The 24,539-nt window shown below is 33.8% G+C and overlaps 1 protein-coding gene across 10 annotated transcripts in view; it reads left to right on the forward strand.

The window, feature by feature from the left end:
• LOC111044940 (phosphatidylinositol 4-phosphate 5-kinase type-1 alpha) overlaps window positions 1-24,539 on the forward strand; it is a 153,881-nt gene that overhangs the window by 7,378 nt on the left and 121,964 nt on the right. For all 10 annotated transcript variants that reach the window (XM_022330206.2, XM_022330212.2, XM_039442921.1 and 7 more), the window contains exons 3-5: window positions 2,546-2,674; window positions 13,835-14,083; window positions 20,135-20,287. In XM_022330206.2, the coding sequence (XP_022185898.1) occupies window positions 2,546-2,674; window positions 13,835-14,083; window positions 20,135-20,287 (531 nt within the window). The remainder of the gene's footprint in view (window positions 1-2,545; window positions 2,675-13,834; window positions 14,084-20,134; window positions 20,288-24,539) is intronic.

Genomic DNA, 24,539 nt, shown 5'->3' on the forward strand with positions numbered 1-24,539 from the left:
TGAAAAGTTTTTGATCAGCTGGTTATCACACTTGAAAAAGTTTTTGATCAGCTGGTTTATCACACTTGAAAAAGTTTTTGATCAGCTGTTTTAGCACACTTGAAATTCGGCCAATCTGATGTGATCTGAATGTCAATGGAAGTTTAGGTTAGAAGTTCTATCCTTCTATGAAAATCGAATTATTTGAATAGTTTATAATATATATCTTATCTGTATTTATTCATTTAAATAAAATGATAGTATATTATTACAGAATACTTTATTGAATTCTAGAAGCATAAAATGATTCCGTTTATCCACCATGCTCCGTGATAAACGCTTTACTAGGAGGATTGAGGTTAGATTCTATTATACTCTGAAAATTGAATTTGAATAGTTTATAATATCTCATTTGTATTTCATTCAACCAAATAAAATGATAGTATCTTATTACAAAAACTTTATTCAATTCTAGAAGCATAAACTGATTCCGTTTCATAAACTATTTTGTAAACACGTTCACATCAAATCAGAATCAGCTGACTTCAAGGTTATTTTACAGCCCTAGGGCCGTAAAAATTTTACCGGCCTGGTCAGAAAACAATCACTTTCGGCCTCCATATGACGCACGTAAACCAGCTCATTACATCCAAGTGGGGCGAAAAAGTGTTTTCGCCCCACTTGGATGTAATGAGCTGGTTTTCGTGTGTCATATGGAGGCCGAAAATGATTGTTTTCTGACCAGGCCGGTAAAAGTTTTACGGCCCTAGGGCTGTAAAATAACCTTGAAGTCAGCTGATTCTGATTTGATGTGAACGTGTTTACAAAATGGTTTATGAAACGGAATCAGATTATGCTTCTAAAATTGAATAAGTATTCTGCAATAAGATACTATCATTTTATTTGGATGAATGAAATACAGATAAAATATATATTATAAACTATTCAAATTCGATTTCCAGAGTAGGATAGAACTTCTAACCTAAAATTCCGAAGTCAACGACAACAAGCATTGTTGACGTTGACATTCAGATTGGCCAAATTTCAAGTGTGCTAAAACAGCTGATCAAAAAACTTTTCATTATTTGTGTTTATTATTCAAGAATCAAAACATTTATAATAATATCATCTTATAGTCATTTGGAAGAATAACAACTATAAACTGAACCTCTTACATAATTGAACATAATCTTTTAGGTTATTTAGACAAATCAGAATAAAAAATAAAAATACTTGGACAATTTCCTGATATTCAGATTACCTCAGATTTGCTAGAGCTATGACCTTCCTGTTTTGCTTTCGGAAGTGCCTAATAAACAATTATTCTCATATTTATATTGTTTATTTTTCTGTGTGGCGAAAAAGAACATAATTGAACATAATCTTTTAGGTTATTTAGACAAATCAGAATAAAAAATAAAAATACTTGGACAATTTCCTGATATTCAGATTACCTCAGATTGCTAGAGCTATGTCCTTCCTGTTTTGCTTTCGGAAGTGTCTAATAAACAATTATTCTCATATTTATTTATTGTTTATTTTTCTGTGTGGCGAAAAATAACGTTCTCACCATGGGCAAAAATGTTTTTCCGGCTCTCAATCTTTTCTAGTCCTCGGCCTACGGCCTCGGACTTGAAAACCGATTTCGAGCCGGAAAAGTCTCATTTTCGGCCCTAGGTGCGAAATATACTATTTCCTACTTTCTTTACACTTTTTAAGATAGATAGATAAGATTCTTTATTTCGCATCCAATTTACAACAACAGAACAGTGCACAAAACTAAAAAAAAAGATAGCAAATAAGAATAATAAAACAATACTTAAGACAACTTTTTAACCAAATAAATATGAAATTTGCTGATAATACTAATTGTATTAATTCTCATTATAGGATGATGAAATGTAATCTAGCACAGCTACTCTGTTTTACAAAAATACACTATAATTAATGCACGAAATAAAATACTGCATGCAAAGACCTTTACCCAGTGTTTTACCCAGTTAACGAAAGTATTGCTTTCCAAAAAATAACCGTTTTGATGCCCCCTGAGATCAAAAAAGTGTTTTTTGTTTATTGGTCTGAATTTGTGTTACGCTAGCTTGTGAACAGGATTACTCAATCCTCTAGAAACGGAATGAATCGGAGATAAATTTACTACATGAATTTATAATTGAAAAATTATATTAAATTGGTAAAAAATTGACTACATAACATCCTTGAGGACAAAGGATGCGACACGAACAATGTCGATCACATGTGATACCAGTTGACTGAGAAGAAGGCCTAAATGATGAATAAAACATGATTTTCGCGATTTTCTGAAAAACGGCTCCAACGATTTTGTTTAAATTCACACATTATATAGTCATTCAAGAGCTCTTTCAATTGCCACAAGCCGCATCTTCCTAAAAAATTGTGAGAGTTCAGCCACATCAACTAGAGTTTTGAGGGCTGTCTTGAATTTTTGCGCCTTTTCATGATTTTGAACTGGCCAGCTGGTTATGTTATGGCTGTACTTTTTTTATTCCATAAATAAGTTTATGTGACAATTTTTTTTTTGTGACAGGGTGTAATGACTGCCAATAGTGCTGGAACGTCATCCAACATGACAGGAATCTCAAGATTGAAGTCAGAAAGAGAGAAAAAGCTTGGACATCGTAGAGTTGGAACTGGTGGAGAAGTAACGTACAAAAAGGTAAGAACAATAAATTATTGTAATTTGTATTTCTATTTGACGTTAATCTTAATAACCTACTCATATTTTGTTATGGGTTTTATTGAAAACGAGACGGGACCACACTACCAGCCCTCTGGGTATTATTCCACAAGTATATTTTTTCAATTGAAGATTTGGTTCTTTTTCAAGTGTAAATTGTTATCTTAATAAGTGATTAGCTTGCCTTTTGGATTCAACTTGAATCTTGAAGGTACAATCCAACCTACAAATGGGAAAAGTATATAAAAACAGTTGTCAGTCAATGTAGAATGTATTAAAACAAGTCGACCGGGGCAAAGGTTTTTGACCACAGCACAGTCACATAGATACGGCCACCCCGTATTTCGGAGGAGACGATAAGCCGTCGGTCCCGTCTACCTAAAAAGTAGTCGTCATCTCTCATCATCATCATCATCCCTTTCTTTCACTCATTAACCACGCACAAGCGTAAGAGCTTATGTGGGCATCGCTCTCACTCATTACCCACGCACAAGCCTAAGAGCTTATGTGGGCATCACCCTCAGTATTATTATTAAGTAAATAGAAAAGTATGATGCAAGAAAAGTAAGAAGAACATTTTGAGATTGATGAAATTTTTAAATCCATAACTGTATACTTTTGAGGTTATGAAAACTTGAATTCAAGTAACCTTGACTTCTGAGTTCAATTTTTCAAAATCTCCCATACAACTCAAACGTTAAAAAACTTGAATTCAAGTATACTTGACTAATGTAAACCCTACTTTAGACTAGTTAAGCCAGTTACACACCCATCGATTTTTGTACGTTCGATTTTCTGCTGTCCTTATTTTTTTTTTCAAATCCCATTGCAATCTAGTCTAGAAAGACTAATGAGCAATTTTTTCCTAATATAATAATGGGTTAAATATTAATAAGATAGGTAGTTCTCACCAGGACTACTACTTCTAGCAACTAACTTGGAATTAACAATAGATAATAATAGTAATATATATAAATAAAGTATCATGTATTATAATATACACATTCACACTATCAACACTGCTTTGCTTTTGACATTTTCACTCCACAACACCACACAACTCGAAGGGTTTGGTCCACTTCAATCTGCGCAGCATATGTGTGTTGACTTCTTCATTTTCATGCCGTTGGATCTGCATGCTTGCGTGCGAAGCGCCCAATCTCTGTTGCAACGAACTCCTCCTCCAGGTCTCTGTGAATGTCGGCGTTTCGGCTGAATCTTGGAGCATCGACGATGTTCCTCAAAACTTTGTTCTGGAATCGTTGGATTACATCGACGTTGCTCTTGCTGGCACAGCCCCAGAGTTGGATTCCATACATCCATATTGGTTTCAGGATTTGCTTATAGATGAGGATCTTGTTGTAAGTTGAAAGAGCAGAATTTCGGCCTATCAACCAGTATATTTTTCTATATAACGCAACCTTGCATCCAGAGTCATGCCTAGGTATTTGGCCTCGTTAGCAAATGGAACAGGTTTACCATTGATGGCTAGGGGAATTTGCTCACATTTTCTGTTTGTGAAGTTGACTTGGACAGACTTGGTCTCATTCACTTTGATTTTCCACAGTTTAGCCCAACTGGAGATTTCATCAGCAGCATCTTGAAGTTTCCTCATAGATTCCTGACTGTTGTCGCCCAGAGTTAGTACAGCCGTGTCATCAGCAAATGTTGCCACTGTATCCAACTCAGGTAGATCGCTAGTAAACAGTATATATAGAATTGGCCCAAGAACACTACCTTGAGGTACTCCTGCTCCAATTTCTTTTAGCTCTGAATAGGCGTCTTCCTGCTTGACTCTGAAATATCTTCCCACTAAATATGACTCCAATATTTCAGTGTATTCAACTGGAAGCATAGTTCTCAATTTTGCTAATAGGCCTCTATGCCACACCTTATCAAATGCTTGGGCAACATCCAGGAATACTGCACTACAAATTTTCTTCTCTTCAAGAGCCATCTCAATTAAATTGGTGATTCTGTGGACTTGCTCTATGGTGGTGTGTTTCTCTCTAAATCCAAATTGATGTTTTGGTATCAACTTCTTACTCTCTATAATTGGCTTTAATCTTTTCAAGAGCATTTTTTCAAATAGTTTTGAGATTACAGGTAAGAGAGAGATTGGCCTTTAAGATGTAACATCTTGTGGTGCTTTTCCAGGCTTTAAAATCATGATGACTTCTGCAACTTTCCAGTAATCTGGGACATATCTCAGCCTAAAAGATGTATTTATGAGGAATGTAAGCTTCAAGAGAGCCTTCCTTGGAAGCTGTTTCAATACATCTCCAGTTATGAGATCAAACCCTGGTGCCTTCCTGGTTTTGATGCTACTCTTGATCATATTTTCCATTTCAATTACAGTGACTGGTGTGATCCTCGCTGATTCTTGAACAGTATGTGGCAGATGTTCATCATCATCATAGCTGTCATCAGTTTTAAAGATGTTCTCCAGATGATTTGCAAACCTAGCTGATTTTTGTTTATTGTCTCTAGCCCACGTACCATCCACATTTTTAATGGGTGCATTTTGGTCCTTATGAATAATATTAGATTAAACAGATTATGTTTGTCAAGTTCCGTTTAATCTTATAGAATTTATAAGGACGTCAAAAAATCGATGTGTGTGGCTAGCTTTACAAACACGTCGATTTTAGACGTACGATAAAAGTTAGTACAATCAAATTTGAATAGTGGCGCGAAGAAATGAGTGTGTCTTTACACACTCATCGATTGTCAAACTTTATCGTACGGAAGTCGTTTAGCGGTCATCTGGTGTCTAGACTATACACTACCGCCGTCTAGTGGTCGTGAGGACAGTTACCAAAGCGGGGTATTCATTCACAAGTCTTCATACACCGAGTCTTCGAAACATCGAAAGTCCAGTGTGCGCTCAGCTTTCTTGACGGTTTTACTTGAGGTCCCCAACACGAGTCTTGAGGTTACATGACGACAAGGAGCTGAAGTGAAAATGTATGTACACAATACAAATCTCTACATATAAGTCTCATTTACTAAAATCTGATAAAGTATTTTAATTGGGCTACTAGAAATGTTCAATTATTATAGATATCTCTTTATACTTTCAGTGATTGGATGATAAACATACTATATCGATGATCCACATTTAGTTGAATATATTACCATAGAGAAACAATAGCGTAAGTAGATATCCCTTGGTATAGGGCGATTATGTCGCAACTTTTACTGTTATCTCAAACCGATTACTGTTGATTATTGTCGATTTTTACTGTTTTGACCGGGTAAGAGTGTATGAACGGCACAATATGAGAGACTACCAGCATCATGAAGCTTCACGAGAAAGAACTACGTGGACTATCGGCTTGAGATAACAGTAAAAGTTGCGACATAAACGCCCTATACCATATCTACTTATGCTATTGTTTCTCTATGATATTACATTGTTTAATAATATTATAGAAATCAATAGTACCCTCTTTATACTGTTTTATTTAAACACAGCTAGTTTCAGCACTCATGTCATTTTCAATTGTCATAATGAATTATGCTTACCTGTGTTGAAAATCATTGACCGAGCGAAGTGAGGTCTAAGATTCAAGTCGACTGTTTGGCATTTCTCTTAATGTTTAAATGTTTATATGTTTTTATGTTGCGCATTTACGGCAAAACGCGGTAATAGATTTTCATGAAATTTGACAGGTATGTTTCTTTTTAAATTGCGCGTCGACGTATATACAAGGTTTTTGAAAATTTTGCATTTCAAGGATAATATAAAAGGAGAAAGGAGCCTCCTTCATATGCCAATATTACCGTAAATATCAGACAATAGAATTATTCATCATAAATCAGCTGACAAGTGATTATACAGATGTGTGGAGAAGCCAGTCTATTGCTGTATTTCCATAAGGTCTATAGTTTCAATCAGGTACTTGTGGATGAGAATACTGCGTGAGGTCTACGGTTCACAGAACTACTAGTAACACAATATTTGAAAATCTGAAATAATCCAGAGGCTGAAAATGTTTCAAGACTTAGCATATGTAAATCGTAAAACCTAATATTTGGTATTAAACTATAAAATAAGCCAGCTGCTAAATTGATGTAAAATATGTGTTTAGCAAAATAATAATTCATTTTGGAAATTAAAAATGATAAGTACTAAAACTAGTTGTATTCAAATAGAAAAATATAAAGAGGGTACTAGTGATATCTATGATAAGTAAACAATATAATATATCTAACTAATAATATAATAATAATATCGAGTGACCTGGCTGGCTCAGATCTGGTGTCAGAGTTTTCAGGTCACAACTGATCAATTTCAGGTTTTATCTAACTAAATTTGTATTTATTGATATAGTATGTTTATCATTCAATCATGTAGGCTACCGCTGCTTTACAGCTTCAGGTAACCAGAATGGTCCACCAATATATTCCGCCGAGTTGGAAATGTGATTCATGAAAATTAGACCACGAAAATGTCGAAATTTAAAACAATAAGTTACCGTTAAAGGGTCACTAAAACTTGTATCTGTCCATTTATGTTTTCGGCAGCCCCGTCTCGTTTCCAATATTCTTTGTAAAAGTTTCCTCGGTTTTAAAACCGAAGTTTTTTTACATAATTTAACAGTACAGTTGTATCATTAGTCACCTTGTAATGCTTACTTATTAGTCATAGGCTTAGTTGAATATCATTGCCATGTGTAGATGCTTACTCATCAGCTTAATATTTCTAACTTATGTCCTAAGGAGCGTACGGCAAACATGAGTTGATGAATTCAAAAATATAAAGGCCCAGTTGCACAAAAGTCTGTTGAATTTTAACGGTGGTTAAATTGCTGTAAAAAGTAATTTAACGGTGATTAAATGACGGTAAACGGTAATAAGTAAATTTATTTTTACTTCAATTTACTTTACAATAGTCGAATTAAAAGAGTATCCGACCTGAAGGGATATGCGGAGCAGCAAAACGTAGGGATACACCGGTGACGATGTTGCCGTACTACAGCGGACAGTCTTCAGTGAGTGTTTAACACCTCATGATACTTATAGGTACCCAGTTTCCTCTCTGAAAGCACCTCATCAACTGAGTCTGATCGTCAACTTGGTAACCGCGCTTCATTCTATGATTATTCATTACTCTAATTGGCTGAAATGGTACTCCATCTCCCTGCTCCGCATATCCCTCAAAGTCGAAGGCTGTTCTAATTCTACTAGGCCTACTTACTTTACTTTACTTTACTTTCACTGGCGCTACAGTCCGATGTGGACCTTGGCCTCCTGCACAATTCGCCTCCAATCGTCTCTCCTCTCCGCCACATTCTCCCATCCTCTGATGCCCAAAACACGCAAATCGGCACTCACATCCTCCAGCCATCTCCTCCTGGGCCTTCCTCTTCTACGCGTACCAATCATTTCACTTTTTAACAACTTATGCGGTAGTCTGCAGTGTTCCATTCTCTGGACATGCCCCAACCATCTCAAGCGTTGCGCCTTTATAACTCGTATAATATCTTCTGGTCCCATGAAATTGGCAATCTCTTCATTATTTCTGATTCGCCACCCATATTCTGTCCTGACTGGTCCCATGATACGCCTTACAATTTTTCTCTCAAAAACACGCAATGCTTGCTCTTCTCTACTAGTCAGCGTCCACGTCTCAGCACCATAGGTGGCCACTGGTCTGATCAGTGTTTTGTATAGAATTCTACTAGGCCTATAGCACTTAATCACGGTTAAAATTTAACAGACTTTTGTGATCAGGGCTAATGATATTAAAGTCTAACATTTTACTTGAAAATGGAATACAACTGTCTTAGTTACCATAGTTTGGAAAACTTAAAACTTCAATGTTCTTTCAAACTCTTTTTTGTGTTCGATCGATACGGTTAGTTCGAACTTCTCCAGTCAACCGCACGAAAATAGTCCGATGGAAATTGGAACAGATGAGTGCAAAGTTGCCAAACAAGAAATGATCAACGTTGTCCACAGCTGATTATAAATGAGAATTAATTAATATTTTTATAATGCATCTGACGAATTGGCAACTATGGCTCTATGGGTGGGGAAGCACTCAACGGTTCCAATTTTCATAGGACTATTTTCGTGCGGTTGACTATAGTTGAATAAGTGTGGGTAAACTGGGCTGTATTGTAATTTGTAATTTACTGGGTTTATTTTATTTGTTATGAAGTATACTATTTAATATTGTTAGATCCATTATCAGTATACTTATTACTATATTTCATTAAAGCCTTTTGATTCTTCCTATAATATACACTAAGCTCAATTTTCATGGCAAGTACTAAATTGTGCGTGCTGAAGCATATCGGTTAAATAATTTAATTGAAGACTGTTCATACTCTTCAATGATGACTGAATGTGATCTTGTAACTGGGGTTCATTTTTATCTAGTTTCTTACTCATGCTGTTGAAAACAAGAAAAATTCTTACATTTATCAAATTACAATACTATAGTGAGGTGCACGTTATAATGGCTGTATTTGATTAAAATTGGTGTTGCTATCATTGTCTATCATTTGACGAAGCAGTTAGCGCTATCTTTTTCTAGCCCCGTAAAGTTGTCAGATATTTTTTCAACAATGTAGAGTTATAACTACATAATTTATTAAATATTCAATCTCAATAATTAAAAATTACCATTTAATCATTGAAAAATAGAATTGATTTGTCGAAAAACAAGAACGACCAGTTGATATTACATCAGATATACCTGTATCAGTTATCCTCTATAGAAGGTAGTGGCACGGCAGAGAATCGGTAAAGCGTTCTCCACTGCCATTATAACGTGGACCTCACTATAGATACGACAAAGTCAGAACTGCCTCCATCGACTTCAGGATATCATAATAATATTTGATTAGTAACTTTGAATTTACTTTGAATTTCATTTTTATTTGATTTAATCATTCTGAATTGGAATTTTGATTAGTACAGTTAAATTAATACCAGTTTCCTTTTTTATGTTTCATTTTGTTTTTTGAATTTCATTTTTATTTGATTTAGTCATTCTGAATTAGAATTTTGATTAGTACAGTTAAATTGATACCAGTTTCCTTTTTTATGTTTCATTTTGTTTTTTGAATTCTATTTGTATTTGATTTAGTTAATTCGAATTAGAATTTTGATCAGTATAGTTAAATTGATACCAGTTTCCTTTTTTTTATGTTCCAGCCTTGTAGTTCTCAGCAACAAGAATTTGTAGAACGGTTTGAGTACGTTGAATATGAAACCTCATCCACATCCTCCTATCATACCTCACCCAACTCCTATCATTCTGATCCTATCAAGAAAGACTACAAGATTAAAGTAATTGACAATTTTTCCAACAGCCTTTAAGTTTAAGCCGTTCAGCCTGTGCTTTAATTGGTTTATTCTCACGATTTATTATCACAGGTTTTCATTATCTCATTTTCAGAAATCATTTTTCGCCTAGTCTGTAGTTTCTCTCTCTCTCTCTCTTCTTGTAGTATTGACACGCCTCTTGACAATTTTATTATGTAATGATAGATTTAATATGTTAGGTATATCAATTTCAATGAGTGAAATTTAATCCATAGATCGATATAAATAACAATTATTTCTTAAAATATTTACAATTTTAGACTCTATACACCGTGATTCAAAAAGAATACCACAACTTTGAAAATTGATAACTCTGTAAAGAATAAACTGAGAGTAAAGTACTATCTGTCATCGATTTGAGGAAGCTCTGAAGCTTTTTTAGTTACTTATTCAGTCCCATTGGCACTGATCTGTCCGTGTCTATTTGAATGAAAACTATCCGAGGCAATGGATCGGCTGCTAAGCAGCTCGAGAGAGGGCACTTCATCACTGGCCTCCAACAAGCCCTCACCTCACCTCTCCGATTTTTTTCTATGGGGGTAAGTTAAAGATAATGTGTATCGACCGCCTCTACCAGCTAACATTGAGGAGCTCAAACAAGAAATAACAGCAGCTATACAAACTGTTACGCCCGATATGCTACTGAGGGTGTGCAACGAGTTCGAGTATCGTATTGATATCACTCGAGTGTCTGGAGGAGGTCATATTGCACATTTGTGAACTTGTTTTCTAGTGGGGAAAAACTTAATTTAATACTTTTATTTATTTTAATTTTTTTATTCAATTCTTCACGTAAAAATCACAAAAGCAGAGCTAGGCTCTAGTGATGTGTGAAATGTCATTTAATTATTCAAAATGGGAAAAAAACCATGAATGTGGATCACTTATAAACCCACTGTCATACCCCAACCCAAGGCAAACCAGCTATTACATAAATAGAACACTAGCAGTGACCATACTATATTGGCAAATCATGTAGAGGCTATCTTCTCAAAAAATTCCTCAACTTTATAGGGACACATACCTATGAGAATGGTTTTTATTTTTTTCTTAAATAAACCAGGAGTAGCACTTTCCTTGACTATCTGTGGTAGGACATTGTAAACCTTGATGCCCATGTAATAAGGGCCCTTCTCCAAGAGAGTCAGCCTGTGCTCTGGATACCTGAGTCCCCTGAATCGCGTGTTATATAAATGCGCCACTTGTCTCTCCTGGAAACGGTCCTTATTTCTAAAAACAAATAGAGCTAACTCTAAGACATAAACTGCCGGGGCTGTAAGGAGGGAGTGTTCTCTAAATATGGGTCTGCAAGAACATCTGTCTGTCAGGCCGAATATTCGCCTCAAAGCTTTTTTTTGAGTCCTGAAAATAGATTCAAATTCTGTTGTTCTGCCCCAAAAAATGATACCAAAGCGTAGATGGGATGCAAAATAAGCATGATACACATTTAACACTGTACTTGTACCTGCAACCCTGGAGATCACACCCACCGCAAATGTTGCTCTACTCAGCTTCCTCAACAGTTCAATCAAAAATACTCTTCATTTTGATTTATAACCCAAGTTTCTATTATGTTTCCTTGATTAAATACAGATTTTCAAAGTGTGGTATTGTTTTTGAATCACTCTGTATATCATCAACTATGAGTAGTGTTAATATTCTTGATTTTCAATATAGTTGGGTGCTTGTGCTAATTGTACCTTCAAAATTATAGTAATGTTAACTTGAACCTGGACTCCTGATTCATTCAAGATTTGGTTCTTATCACGAGTCATTCATTCAAATTTATAATATGAACGATTCAATCAAGCTTCATTTTCATTATTCTTCCCAATTAAATAAAAACACACATAAGTTGTCAAATACTACACAAATTTATTCAGTTGACTGAATGTCAACTTGAAAATGTGGCCTGTGTGGTCACGAAAACATAGTCCTGTACCTGTACTAAATAAATTTGTGTAGAATTTGACAACATATGTGTGTTTTTATTCAATTATGGAACGGTTCTACAATATTGACAATGACTCAGTCGAATTATTTTTCGCATCATTCCGTTAATGGTGCAATTCCTAATGATTCGATATGAGCTCATAATCGATAATTTCATTAGATTCTATGATTCAGTAAAGATTATGAGTCGTAAAAGCAATATCGTAGCCAAGACTCCTGCCGCTATAACATTACAAAATACAATTCCAATGAATCATCGAATCTAATGAATTTGTAGGTTATGTGCTCCAGCCGAGGCGGCTCGAGTCGACGCTAAGGAATTTCACCTTAAGATTACTCCAACCACATGCTATCTTGTTCAATTTATTTCTAGATTTTTTATACTTTATTTAAATAGTTTCAAACAAATGAGTATCCAATAATTTCAAGTACATTTCATCATTAAATATATATATATATATATATATATATATATATATTATGTTTTCAATTAATATAGAAATAATTACAAAGTAAACGTTTTTATGTAAACACTTCTAGTCTCAGCTTTGAAGCCATTTTTACAAGTGTCCTCTTTTCAAATCATATAACATGATTGACATAACGTGGTGAATCCACTAAGTCTATAAAAGTAAATTTTCCAGGAAATCAATTTATAATTTCTACATGGAGGGCTTGATGTAGAAATACAGCATAGAATAGATTGTGGATGGATGAACTGGAGAAAAATGAGTGCCGTGGTGTTCTTTGTGATAAGAGAGTGAATTGTCAAATGAAGGGAAAAGTGTATAGATCAGTTGTGAGGCCAGCTATGCTGTATGGAACAGAAACATGGCCCATTTCAAAGAAACAGGAACGAAAGATGGAAGTGACTGAGATGAGAATGTTAAGATGGATGTGTGGGGCTACAAGAAGAGATGAAATAAGAAATGAATTGATCAGAGGCACTGTGAAAGTTGGACCACTGGAAAAGAAAATGCAGGAGACAAGGATGAGGTGGTTTGGGCATGTACAGCGACGGGAGGAGGATTATGTTGGACGAAGAGTGCAGGATTTGGTGTTGGATGGTGTGAGAGGACGAGGTAGACCTAGGATGAGGTGGGGAGATAGAATAGCGGCTGACTTGGCGGGGAGGAGAGAGCAAGCATTGGATAGGGCTTTGTGGAGAGGCAGACTAAGAGGAAGGAATGCCGACCCCATTTAAATGGAATAAGGCTCAGCCAAAGAAGAAAAAGAAGAAGAATTTCTAATTTCTAACATCAATAATAATTTCCTTATAGTGATTTTCCACAAGATAATTTCATACTGCAAGATATTAAATATTCAATTAATTATTTAACATTCATAGTTTATAGAATCAATTAAAAACTAATAGAAAATCAAAGTTTGGAAAAATTGGACTTAGTGAATTTTTCTTGTACGCCCACGATAATTTGATTTTGAAAAAAGGAAATTTGCAAAAATGCATTCAAAGCTCAATCATGTAGTGTTTATTTATAAAAATGGGTACTACGTTATTATTTCTTTATTAATTAAACAATTCAAATAGCCCTATTAGAATACTTTATTATCTGAATTTCCTCTTCAGTTCATGTACTATGTTTTTCACCTGTTTATTGTACAGACTTGTCCGCCACGACCATGCGTATTTCGTCCTTCATCAGCTGATTATTTCTGTATTTGTACAGAAACAGTAAGGTCTCATATAATCAGCTGACGAGGAGCGAAATGCGCGTGTCCAGAAGTCTGTAGTACATTGCATTCTTGTAGCTCTACCATTCTCGTACCGTCTGTGGTTGAAACACTTCTTCTCTAGTTATGATGAACTTGATTGGGTGGTTACAGATCCAAACATCACAAATCATGGGGTCCATCCAGCTGGGGATTCAGCACGCCGTTGGTGGACTGGCTTCCAAACCAGAAAGAGATCTACTCATGCAGGACTTCATGACGGTTGAAACAACCACTTTCCCCGCTGATGGTTCAAGCCATACTCCGGCTCATCATTACTCCGAGTTCATCTTCAAGACGTACGCACCAATTGCTTTTAGATACTTCCGTGATCTCTTCGGCATCCAACCTGACGATTTCCTAGTAAGTTGACATTTTTAAATACTCATAATTAAACCTATAAAAATACTGCTGTCTGGAGAACTTCTCTAGAAACACTCCTGTATATAAATACTACTAGCTGTCTGGATGTTATTTGTTAGTAAGTTGACATTTTTAAATACTCATAATTATCCTTTGAATACAAACCTGACGATTTCTTGATAAGTTGACATTTTAAAATACTCATAATTAGAAACCTATAAAAATACTGCTGTCTGGAGAACTTCTCTAGAAACACTCCTGTATATAAATACTACTAGCTGTCTGGATGTTATTTCTTAGTAAGTTGACATTTTTAAATACTCATAATTATCCTTTGAATGAATACAAACCTGACGATTTCTTGATAAGTTGACATTTTAAAATACTCATAATTAGAAACCTATGAAAATACTGCTGTCTGGAGAACACATCCAGAAATACTCCTGTATAATAATACTACCTGTCTGTATGTTATTTCTTAGTAAGTTGACATTTTAAAATACTCATAATTATCCTTTTAATACAAACCTGACGATTTCTTAATAAGTTGACATTTTAAAATACTCATAATTAGAAACCTATGAAAATACTCCTGTCTGGAGAACACATCCAGAAACACTCCTGTCTATGAAAATACTCCTGTATGAAAATATTAGCTGTCTGGATGTTATTTCTTAGTGAGGTCCACGTTATAATGGCAGTGGATAAAGATAGGAGAATAGCGTTACCGTTTGTCTGCCTTGATTAATTATATTTCTGCATTGTTAAAAAACGTTGCGGAGCTAGAAAACGATAGTGCTGTCTGTTTTGTCTGTTTTAATAGACAAGGATAGCAACACCAATGTTAATCAAATACCTCCATTATAACATTTTAAAATACACATAATTATACTTTAAATATAACACTGGGTTAAATTGTCGGTCCCGGCTGAAGTATGACAGTCGTAAGGCCCATTGACGGCTTAAATGATATATTCAGGCGGTGGGACCTTCCCGCAATGGACTCCCCACCAATTAAAGCCATTCGAATTTACTTTTTAACACTGGGTTGTACCACATTCCAAACATTTTTATTTGAGTTCTCCCTCCTTTGAAAGAAAGTATTGGGATATTTTACACCTATATTTGTATTTATTTATGTAGGTAACAACACTGATGTGAGGAACATTGGTAGATTAAATGCAAAGGCAAATCTTTTGTTATTTTTTATTCTAAATTTAGGTGATGCCACAGTTCAAAAAGTAGGTTAGGCTCCCTTCACTTCACCAATTTTCAATGTAAACCCTATAAACATAAAATTTTGAATTTATGTAGATTAAATAAGCACTCAATAAGCAATAAAAACTGTAAAATATTGAGGTACTTTGAGAACGACGGTTTTATTTCACAATTACAGTGAGGTCCACATTATAAAGTCAGTGTTTGATTTGCAATGGTATTGCTATTCTTGTCTATCATTCAACAATGCGAAAAGCTCTATCTCTTTCTCGCTTTGCTCTGTTGCCAGATCGTCTTTTAACAATGTAGAATTAATAATTGAATCGGTCTGAAGAGAAAGGGAACATGTCAAAAATCACAATTTTTCAGGGGAGAGAAAAAACTGAATACAGATAAAAGTATTGATAATTTCAAGATTGTTTTTGTCATTAGGGTGCAAACTCTTTAAAGACAACAATTTCAATCCAGAATAATCAATTATATAAGATTCACCCCTTAAAATTGAGTTTTTTTGTTCCTTTACTTCCTTTTACTCATGACGATATTATAAATTATCACTCTTCAAATTTTACAAAATAAAACCCTTAAAATTGAGTTTTTTTGTTCCTTTACTTCCTTTTACTCATGACGATATTATAAATTATCACTCTTCAAATTTTACAATAAACACCTCAACCGAAAGCAATCTAACCTCAAAGCAACGCGTGAATCAAAGGTATAGCATAAAAATCACAACTGACAAACAGTTGATTTTCGAATGTTCGGCGTTGAAAGGAAACATGTGTGTCATGACTAGTTCCCTTTCACTCTAGTACAGCAGAAATACGATATCTGTTTTTCGTATAAAGAGAATGCTGACATGTTCCCTTTCAGCTCCAATCGATGTATCCCACAGTAAACAACTCATTTCAACCATAAAAAATGAAAAATTTTGACATGTTCCCTTTCTCCTCAGGCCGATTCAATTGTTTAACAAAATATTTTATCTTAATTATGAAAATTCATTATTAAATTATTGAAAAATATAATTTCTTGCTTAATAGAGAATACGAGAATGAACAGTTAATATTACATCAATAAACCTGTATCCTATCTTTGAACCTGTGTTCTCCTATCTTTCTCCACCGCCATTATAACATGGACCTCACTATAGCAGGTAGCCCGTGCTCCGCAAGGGTCTGTTCGAAGCACAAATAGATTGAATCTATTGTTGCATGCTGTTATTGAAAGTTTCAACTGTAATCATTCTACAATAGGAAAAACATTTTATTGGATATTTTTCTTATGTGAACTTTGTTTCAAGAATGGAATGAATCTGTTTCAATTATTAAAATTATAATAAATTAATTCCAAAAATAAAAATAGACCTTCTTTGGAAAATTGAGAATCTTCATGCAAAATTTCAAGTTAATCAGTTCAGTAGTTCAAACGCGATGATGCGTCAAACATGAATTTCGTATTCCGTACGTATATAAGCCGATTCCTTCCTTTATAGTTAGAAGATATAGAAAAAGAGGATATAGATATATAAGAAGATAGAAGATAAAACCATTGAATACACTATTTTATAGATGACCACTTTCAAGCAAAGTGTGACAAACTGGAAGCTTGATGAGTTGAAAACTTGATGAATTGAAAATTTGACGTACTGAATACTTGTCGAACTGAAAATAGGCCCATAATCATTGTCGGTAAATTAAGAATGTACCGGGTGTTTAAAAAAAGATGACCCAATTCTAAAAAGTTATATTTATTCTAAAAAATTGTGCACACAAACCAATTTTACATCAAATTACTCACAGAAGTATGAAGTCTATGATGACGTATTATAAGTGTTCTATATGCCCTCCTTTTGAGGCTCGGACGACATCTAGACGGTAGCCAAATTCATCCCAGACTGTTCGCAAGATGTCTTCTCGGACTGTAGCTACTGCATCAGCTATCCTGGTTTTTAGCTCCTTAATATCAAATGCTAAGGGAGGAACAACGTTGAAGATCGTGTTCATGTTCAATTGATATTGAGGAGCTAAAAACCAGGATAACTGATGCAGTAGCTACAGTCTGAGAAGACATCTTGCGAACAGTCTGGAATGATGAATTTGGCTACAGTCTAGATGTCGTCCGAGCCTCAAAAGGAGGGCACATAAAACACTTATAATACATCATCATAAACTTGATACTTCTGTGAGTAATTTGATGTAAAATTGGTTTGTGTGCACCATTTTAAAAATAAATATAACTGTTTAAAATTGGGTCATTATTTTTGAAACACTCGGTATATGCAAAATTTCAAGTTGATCTGTTCAGTAGTTCAGATGTGATGATGCGTCATTCGTAAATATCCTATCGCATACATGTACAAGCCGATTCCCTCCTTTATTATATTGTAGATAATGTGTATATAGTCTACACAATATTCTGCATATTGTCACCTGGTCATATGGGACATATATATAAATCATATATTTATCTCATATTGATCAGGATTTTAGAGTTTTTTAATTAAAAGTTCAATGAACAGTGTTTTTGTCTTTGAACAATCTTTGTCATCGACAGAAAGATTGTTTATTTTATTTGTTGTCAATATTAACGTAGCTTCTCTTTGTTTCTAATAACAAACGTGCCGCTTGTGCGACAGATAAAAATATGTACTTAAAATGGCTTCCATGTTTGGCATTGACTGAGTTTATATTAATACCCAAAATTTAGCTTTTGGGGCAGAGCTCGTTCGTTAGGACTGTGCGTAAAGTCCGGCTGATCCAGTGAAGAAGGCTAGATTTCGTTTCGTTTTATTATACAGTTATTCTGTCACATATCGGGCAGTCTAAAAATAATTGTATTATTGAGGAAGACGGGTTCTGAACCTATTCATTCGTTTAGTTAATTTTTGTTCTTTTAAAATACTAACTGTAAAGTCGCGATTAAACCAGTGGATGCCAAAGGGGGAAGCCATATTCAAAAGGTAGATGATTACTGGATAAGATCATTGTTCTTAATTTTCATAACCACAAAGATTGAATCATCTTAAGCAGCAGCGAGTTGTTTTCCCCATTAAATTCAATTTTAATATTGTAAAATATATTTATATTTTACCTTTTTGGAATAAAAAAATTAATATTTATCATTTTCAACCATGTAAACCGAAAGATACCAATTAAATAAAGTTCTAGTATTTCTGTTCTCTTTTGTTATCATAGTTCTTTTTCCCCTCCTTACATACTTGGTAGAGGCGTCTCATTTTTCCCCCTTACAATATTTATTCTAAAAAAATTCATTCGCATATGGATCTCGTTGTGTATAGTCTGAGCTGAACTAGAGATAAGACTATAACAAATTGTGTAAGTGAATAATCTGAAGTAGACTAAACAGACCATGGTGTGAGATGGAGGATCAATCATTTGATAGTAAAAATATTTCAGTGAGAAATCGATTAAAGATATCACACATTTTATCTCGTATTGTATACGTTAACATTTGAAATGAGAAAATGGTTGAGATTCTCCTATATTGGAATGTTTCTTTTCGGTTGTGCTGGAAGCATTTTATCGGTCTGCAAAAGTTGAGTGTTATCAGGGACATCCTTGTATTATCTTTTCGGTCAGTAGATGGTTCAGTTCATTGACTAAAAATATAAACAATATGCCATGAAGCATTATAAGTTGTCATAAAATTGAAAAGGAAAAATCTTTGTAATTTATTTAGAGAACGTTTTAATTATAGACCGAACGTAATGAGTCATTATCTCGACCGACCGGATTTGCTTTTGTATGTGAATTTATGTTTCTGATGTTTATAATCGTATATTAGTTATACTGAATATTTAATGAAGTGCGATATTATTTTCCTTTTGTATTGTACTTTTATGCTATCAGATATGTCATTAAGGATCGTACTGCAATTTGTCTGTGAGCCTTCTATGTTTATATCGAATAAATGAGTAGAATCAATAAAAAATCAAAGTTTACGATGCAAAATAAATTATTTATTTATATAAAAATTGAGAAAGGAACACTCAAGAATTACATAAATATCGATACTAGTCGTTTATAATTTGAAGTAAATATTCTGAGGCCCGGTTGCACAACAGCCGGTTAAATTTTAACCGTGATTAATTTCATGAGAACCAATGAGGCGTTTTTGAAGAGACAGCTTCTCTGATTGGTTCTCGTGGAATTAAACACGGTTAAAATATAAGCGGCTGTTGTGCAACCAGCACTAAGAGTACTAGTTATTTTCTATATTAAGGTCCACGTTGTAATGGCAGTATTTGATAAACATTGGTGTCGATATCCTTGTCTATCATTCGTCGAAGCAGATAGCTCTATCCTTCCAGATCGTTTTCAACAATGTAGAAATATAATTAATTAACAAAATATATCATCTTAATTGTGAGAATTAATTATTAAATAATTGAACAAAATATTTTCTTGACGAATAAAATTATTTTATTAATTAAGCTTATTTTAAACGAGCAATCAACATTACATCAGATATACCGGTATCAGCTGTCGTCTATAGAAGGCATTGACAAGGCAGAGAATCGGCAACGCTGTTCTCACATCCTTCTCCACTGCCATTATAACGCGGACATCACCAATTGAATAAATTATTTAATACACGTTGAATTGTCTTGTTTGCAATCTTATTTATTCCAATTTTGTTAACACTACACTCATTCTAATATTTTCCTTTTTTAGATATCTTTCTCCACTGCCATCATAATAACGTGGACCTCACTGTATAATTGAATAAATTATTTAATACACGTTGAATTGTCTTGTTTGCAAACTTATTATTGCAATTTTGTTAACACTGCACTTTATTTGTTTGCAGATATCTTTCTGCAGTGCTCCATTGCGAGAACTGTCCAATCCTGGCGCTAGCGGGTCTATTTTTTACCTCACTGACGACGATGAGTTTATTATCAAAACAGTACAGCATAAAGAAGGAGAGTTCCTTCAGAAGCTGCTTCCAGGCTACTATATGGTGAGTACATCAATGTTCCATTATTCAAGTGTAAAAAACACGTCTCTTTTATTTTAATCTTCTTCCTGTAACTATGTGTACCTTTCTTGTCTTCTGGGTTTTCTTATACAGAATGCGGCAGCGAAACTTCCTTTTTTATAAGTAAATAAAACTCTTTTATAAAACACTTATTGACATGGGCTACTTTTAAATTAATAAAACAAAATGGCAGCAAAAAACAGCAGCACACAGATCAATGATTTATAGATTGATAAATATTCCTATGTCAAAAGAAAATTATGAAAAAGAAGTGAAAATCATAGAACATTTTGCAGTAACAAATGGATATGATACCAAATTTATTGATAAGATGATATATAAGCAAAAATATAAACAAATTAATCCACAAAATGATAGAAATTCAGAAAATACGGAATATATTTGTGTTCCATGCAACACTATTCTCAATAAGGCAATTAGGAAGACGTTCGCAAAAAAAATTTATTTAGGATACAAAACAACAAATAATGCTTTTGATTTAATAAAGAAGATTTCTAATAAAAAAATACAACAGGAACAATTTAAAAAATCAGGCGTTTATAAACTGGAATGTAGTTATTGTGAAAAATTTTACATTGGTCAAACACGTAGATGTTTTCAAAAAAGGTTCAATGAACATATTCAGGCTTTAAATTCAAAAAATACTACTCAAAAATCAGCGTTTGTTGAGCTTTTAATTGAGAATAATCATAATTATATCAATATAAATTCTAATATGAAAATATTAAGCATTGGTAGTGAAAGTAATAAATTGAATGTAAAAGAAGAATTTTATATCTATAAAACTGCAAAATTGAATAGGAATAATTTAATAAATATAATCAAATTTGACTTGAATAATCCTATTTTTGATAGAATTAAAAGTGAATAAATAAAATTTAAAATTTTAAAATATAAATTTAAATTTAATAACTTTTACCAGAAATAACTTTTACCATATGTATTTAAGCATTATTTAAGCATATGTTCGTTTTATATCAATTAGTAAACAGTTATTGAATTTTATTTTATTTTAGAACCTGAAGATGGTGTAAACCGAAACAAACTAGTTGTTCAACTATTTTAAAGTTTTTAAAAATAAAGGGTGCTATAAGATTTATTTTGTTTTATTAATAAAACTCTTTGGATGGATCAGAAAGTTTGTATTATTTTTGTAATGTAGACACATATGTTTCAATTAGTTTTGAATATCAAACAGGTAGGTGACGTCCCCCCTTCTCCATACACTGAGTAAACCGATTTCTGGCGTTTGTCATCCATGACTCATGCCAGCATTGCAGGCGGTATGTTAGCAATTTCTTCCATGATATTGGTTTTCAAATCTTGTAGGGTCCTTGGACGGTTAAATTAAACAAGGTATTCCAAAAACCCCCATACAAAAAAAAATCACGAGGGTTCAAATCGGGAGATCGGACTGGGTACTCCGAATCGCTCCTAATTGAGATGAGGCGTTCTGGAAAGTGCTCCCTCAATTGAAGTCACGTTCAGAATGTTCCTGCACAATTGTATGGATGGAAATGAAGATCATCTTGAAGAATTCGTCTCACAGAACGATCGGAAAGTCTAAGAGCAGACGCATGTTTGAGCGCAGAACGCTGTGGTGATCTCAACATTGAAACTCTCGCTGCCTCAATGTTCTCAGGTGACCTAATGGGCCGAGCGACTTTAGTTCTTCGTCTTGTTGCACTTGCAGTTTGTCAGAACGTAGTGACCAACGAAAAAATTGATTTCCGGTTCGGGACAGTAGTCAAAGGGGCTAAATTAAAGCGATTTCGAAATGTGCGCTGGGTTGTGATCACAGAACATCCGCTCGAAAAATAAGTCTCAACGACAAATGCACGCTTCTCATTGTTCCAATGCATGATGGCGAATGAACATGTCGGGAAGAAAACTTTATGGTCTGACCCCTCTAACGAGACAAATTAGCTCTACTACGACATCAGCTGACTGAATGGCGTTCACTTTAAAAAAGGAAGTTTTGCTGCTGCACCCGGTACTGGAGGGGCGTTTATATTAGTCAAGTCTCATTAAATTCAAGCTTTCTTGAAGTTCGTGTAAAATGAAAGAATTTGCAAAATTGAAGTCAAGTTTACAAGATACACTCTACCAATCTAGACCCTTCTTCAAGTTGAACATGTTTGACTTTTGGATTCAACTTGAATCTTGAAGGTGCAATCCAACCTACAAAAAAGTGAGATAAATACATTGTCAGTCAATATGGGATGTATAAAAACAATTGAAGTAGAAAGTATGATGCAAAAGAAGGTATAAAAAGTAAGATGAATGAATTTTTTTATTTTATAATTATATACTTTTGAGGATATGAAAACTTTGATTCAAGTAAACTTTACTTCCAAAATCGCCCATTCAACTCAAATTTTGATGTTTGAGGCTTGATTTTCACTGCAGTAGTAGTACATTTCAGTAAAAACTCAAATTCAAATTAGAGTTTTTCAACTTTCAAATTTATTCATTCTACTTAGTACATTTCATCTACATTAGCTACTCCCATTTTTCTTTTCGTGTTTTTTTTTGTACATTCTACTGAATCGAAATTATAGATTCATACTGTAAAACTAAAAATTTAGTTCAACTCTAGATGTCAAGTTTTGATAAGCTTTTTGAAAATCATCATTATAAATTACTTGAGATATTAGATTTTTCATTACCCGTTTCCATCTCTTTCTTTGTCTACCTATGTATTTCCCTCCAGTAGATTTATAATGCAGATGTGATCTACCGTGTAGTATTCTTTTAAAGTTACGTCCAGTTCTGTCTATTTTCAATTATATTTTCATCAAGTTTTTCAACTGAAAATATGTTTATTATTTCTGAATTTTTAATCTTATCCGTTCTGGATATGAATGCAACCAAATAGACTCTCTAATAATATCTATAATGTATTTAAAAACTATTAAAAAGTGTTCATCAAGGAAGGATTTTGAAATAAAACGAATATTTTTATTGTTTATAACACTGACTTCATCAAGTTTTTCAATTGAAAATATAGTTATTATTATTTCTGAATTTTCAATCTTATCCGTTCTGGATATCGTTCGAACTCGTTCGTCAGAAGCAATAGGAATCCAAGTTCCAAGGCTAGTCAAAACTCATTCCACTGCTAATACTTATTATATAGCACACACTCTGTATAGAAATCTGCCTGAAAATCTACGTAATACCGAAGGTAAATCCAAAAATATTTATAAAAACATGTTAATGACTGGTTAAAGGAGATTGGGAGGACAAAAATATAGATGTGATAATTCATTCATTGTATAAATAAAGCAAATGTCGTGTAATGATAGTCCAAATTTAACTCTAAATGTTTACATCTTTTATACTTAAAATCCTTTAAACTTCAAATTTACTCTGATATTAATACCTGGTTTACCCAAGAATGTGATAGATGCAAGTATGGGGACAGTCCGACGTTAGCCAATCATCGCCAAGACCCTCTTCCACACACAGGCTTTGCCTTTGTGGAGAGTTTTCATGAAGTTTTTTAAAATATAATGTTGTATTTTCTGGAGCTACGATATAATAACAACTAGATTTAGTTATAATGATTAATTTTTTAGTTCAACTGTAAGTTTTATTTATGATTGTTTGGTTGCAGAAGATGTAACGTTGTTGTATAATATGAATATTTGTACCCTGAAATCATGATAATAAAAACCAATTTGATTTGATTTGATTTATGAATGCAACCAAATAGACTCTCTAATAATATCTATAATGTATTTAAAAACTATTAAAAAGTGTTTATGAAGGAAGAATTTTGAAATGAAACGAATATTTTTATTATTTATAACACTGGCTTGTTTTTCTGTTTTGATTTGCTTTTAATACTCATCTAGTAGCCTAGATTAGTTTTTAGTTCTCTATTCATCATGTACTTGTCATTTCCTATTGATTTCAATTTCCACACAAGAAAAACTGAGCATTTCAAGGTCTCTGGGTCAAAACGCGCGGTGATGCAAGTTTTTTAGTTTCATTCATTCTTACGCTTGAAACAAGTCTACCTCAGCACCTGCTTATCTAGCTCTAGAACAAGATTTCAGTAATCTTCACCGAAATCCGCCCTACCAGATTTTCAACTGTTGAATGACAGCTACGAAGATCGCCTCGCTTTTCATTATTAGATGCTTACGTACTACAATGCCACTAAAAATCCAAATTGCGCCTTTAAATTAAGTTTCCTTTCACCTCA

Source organism: Nilaparvata lugens, chromosome X (assembly GCF_014356525.2).
Source record: "Nilaparvata lugens isolate BPH chromosome X, ASM1435652v1, whole genome shotgun sequence".
Lineage (NCBI taxonomy): Eukaryota > Metazoa > Arthropoda > Insecta > Hemiptera > Delphacidae > Nilaparvata > Nilaparvata lugens.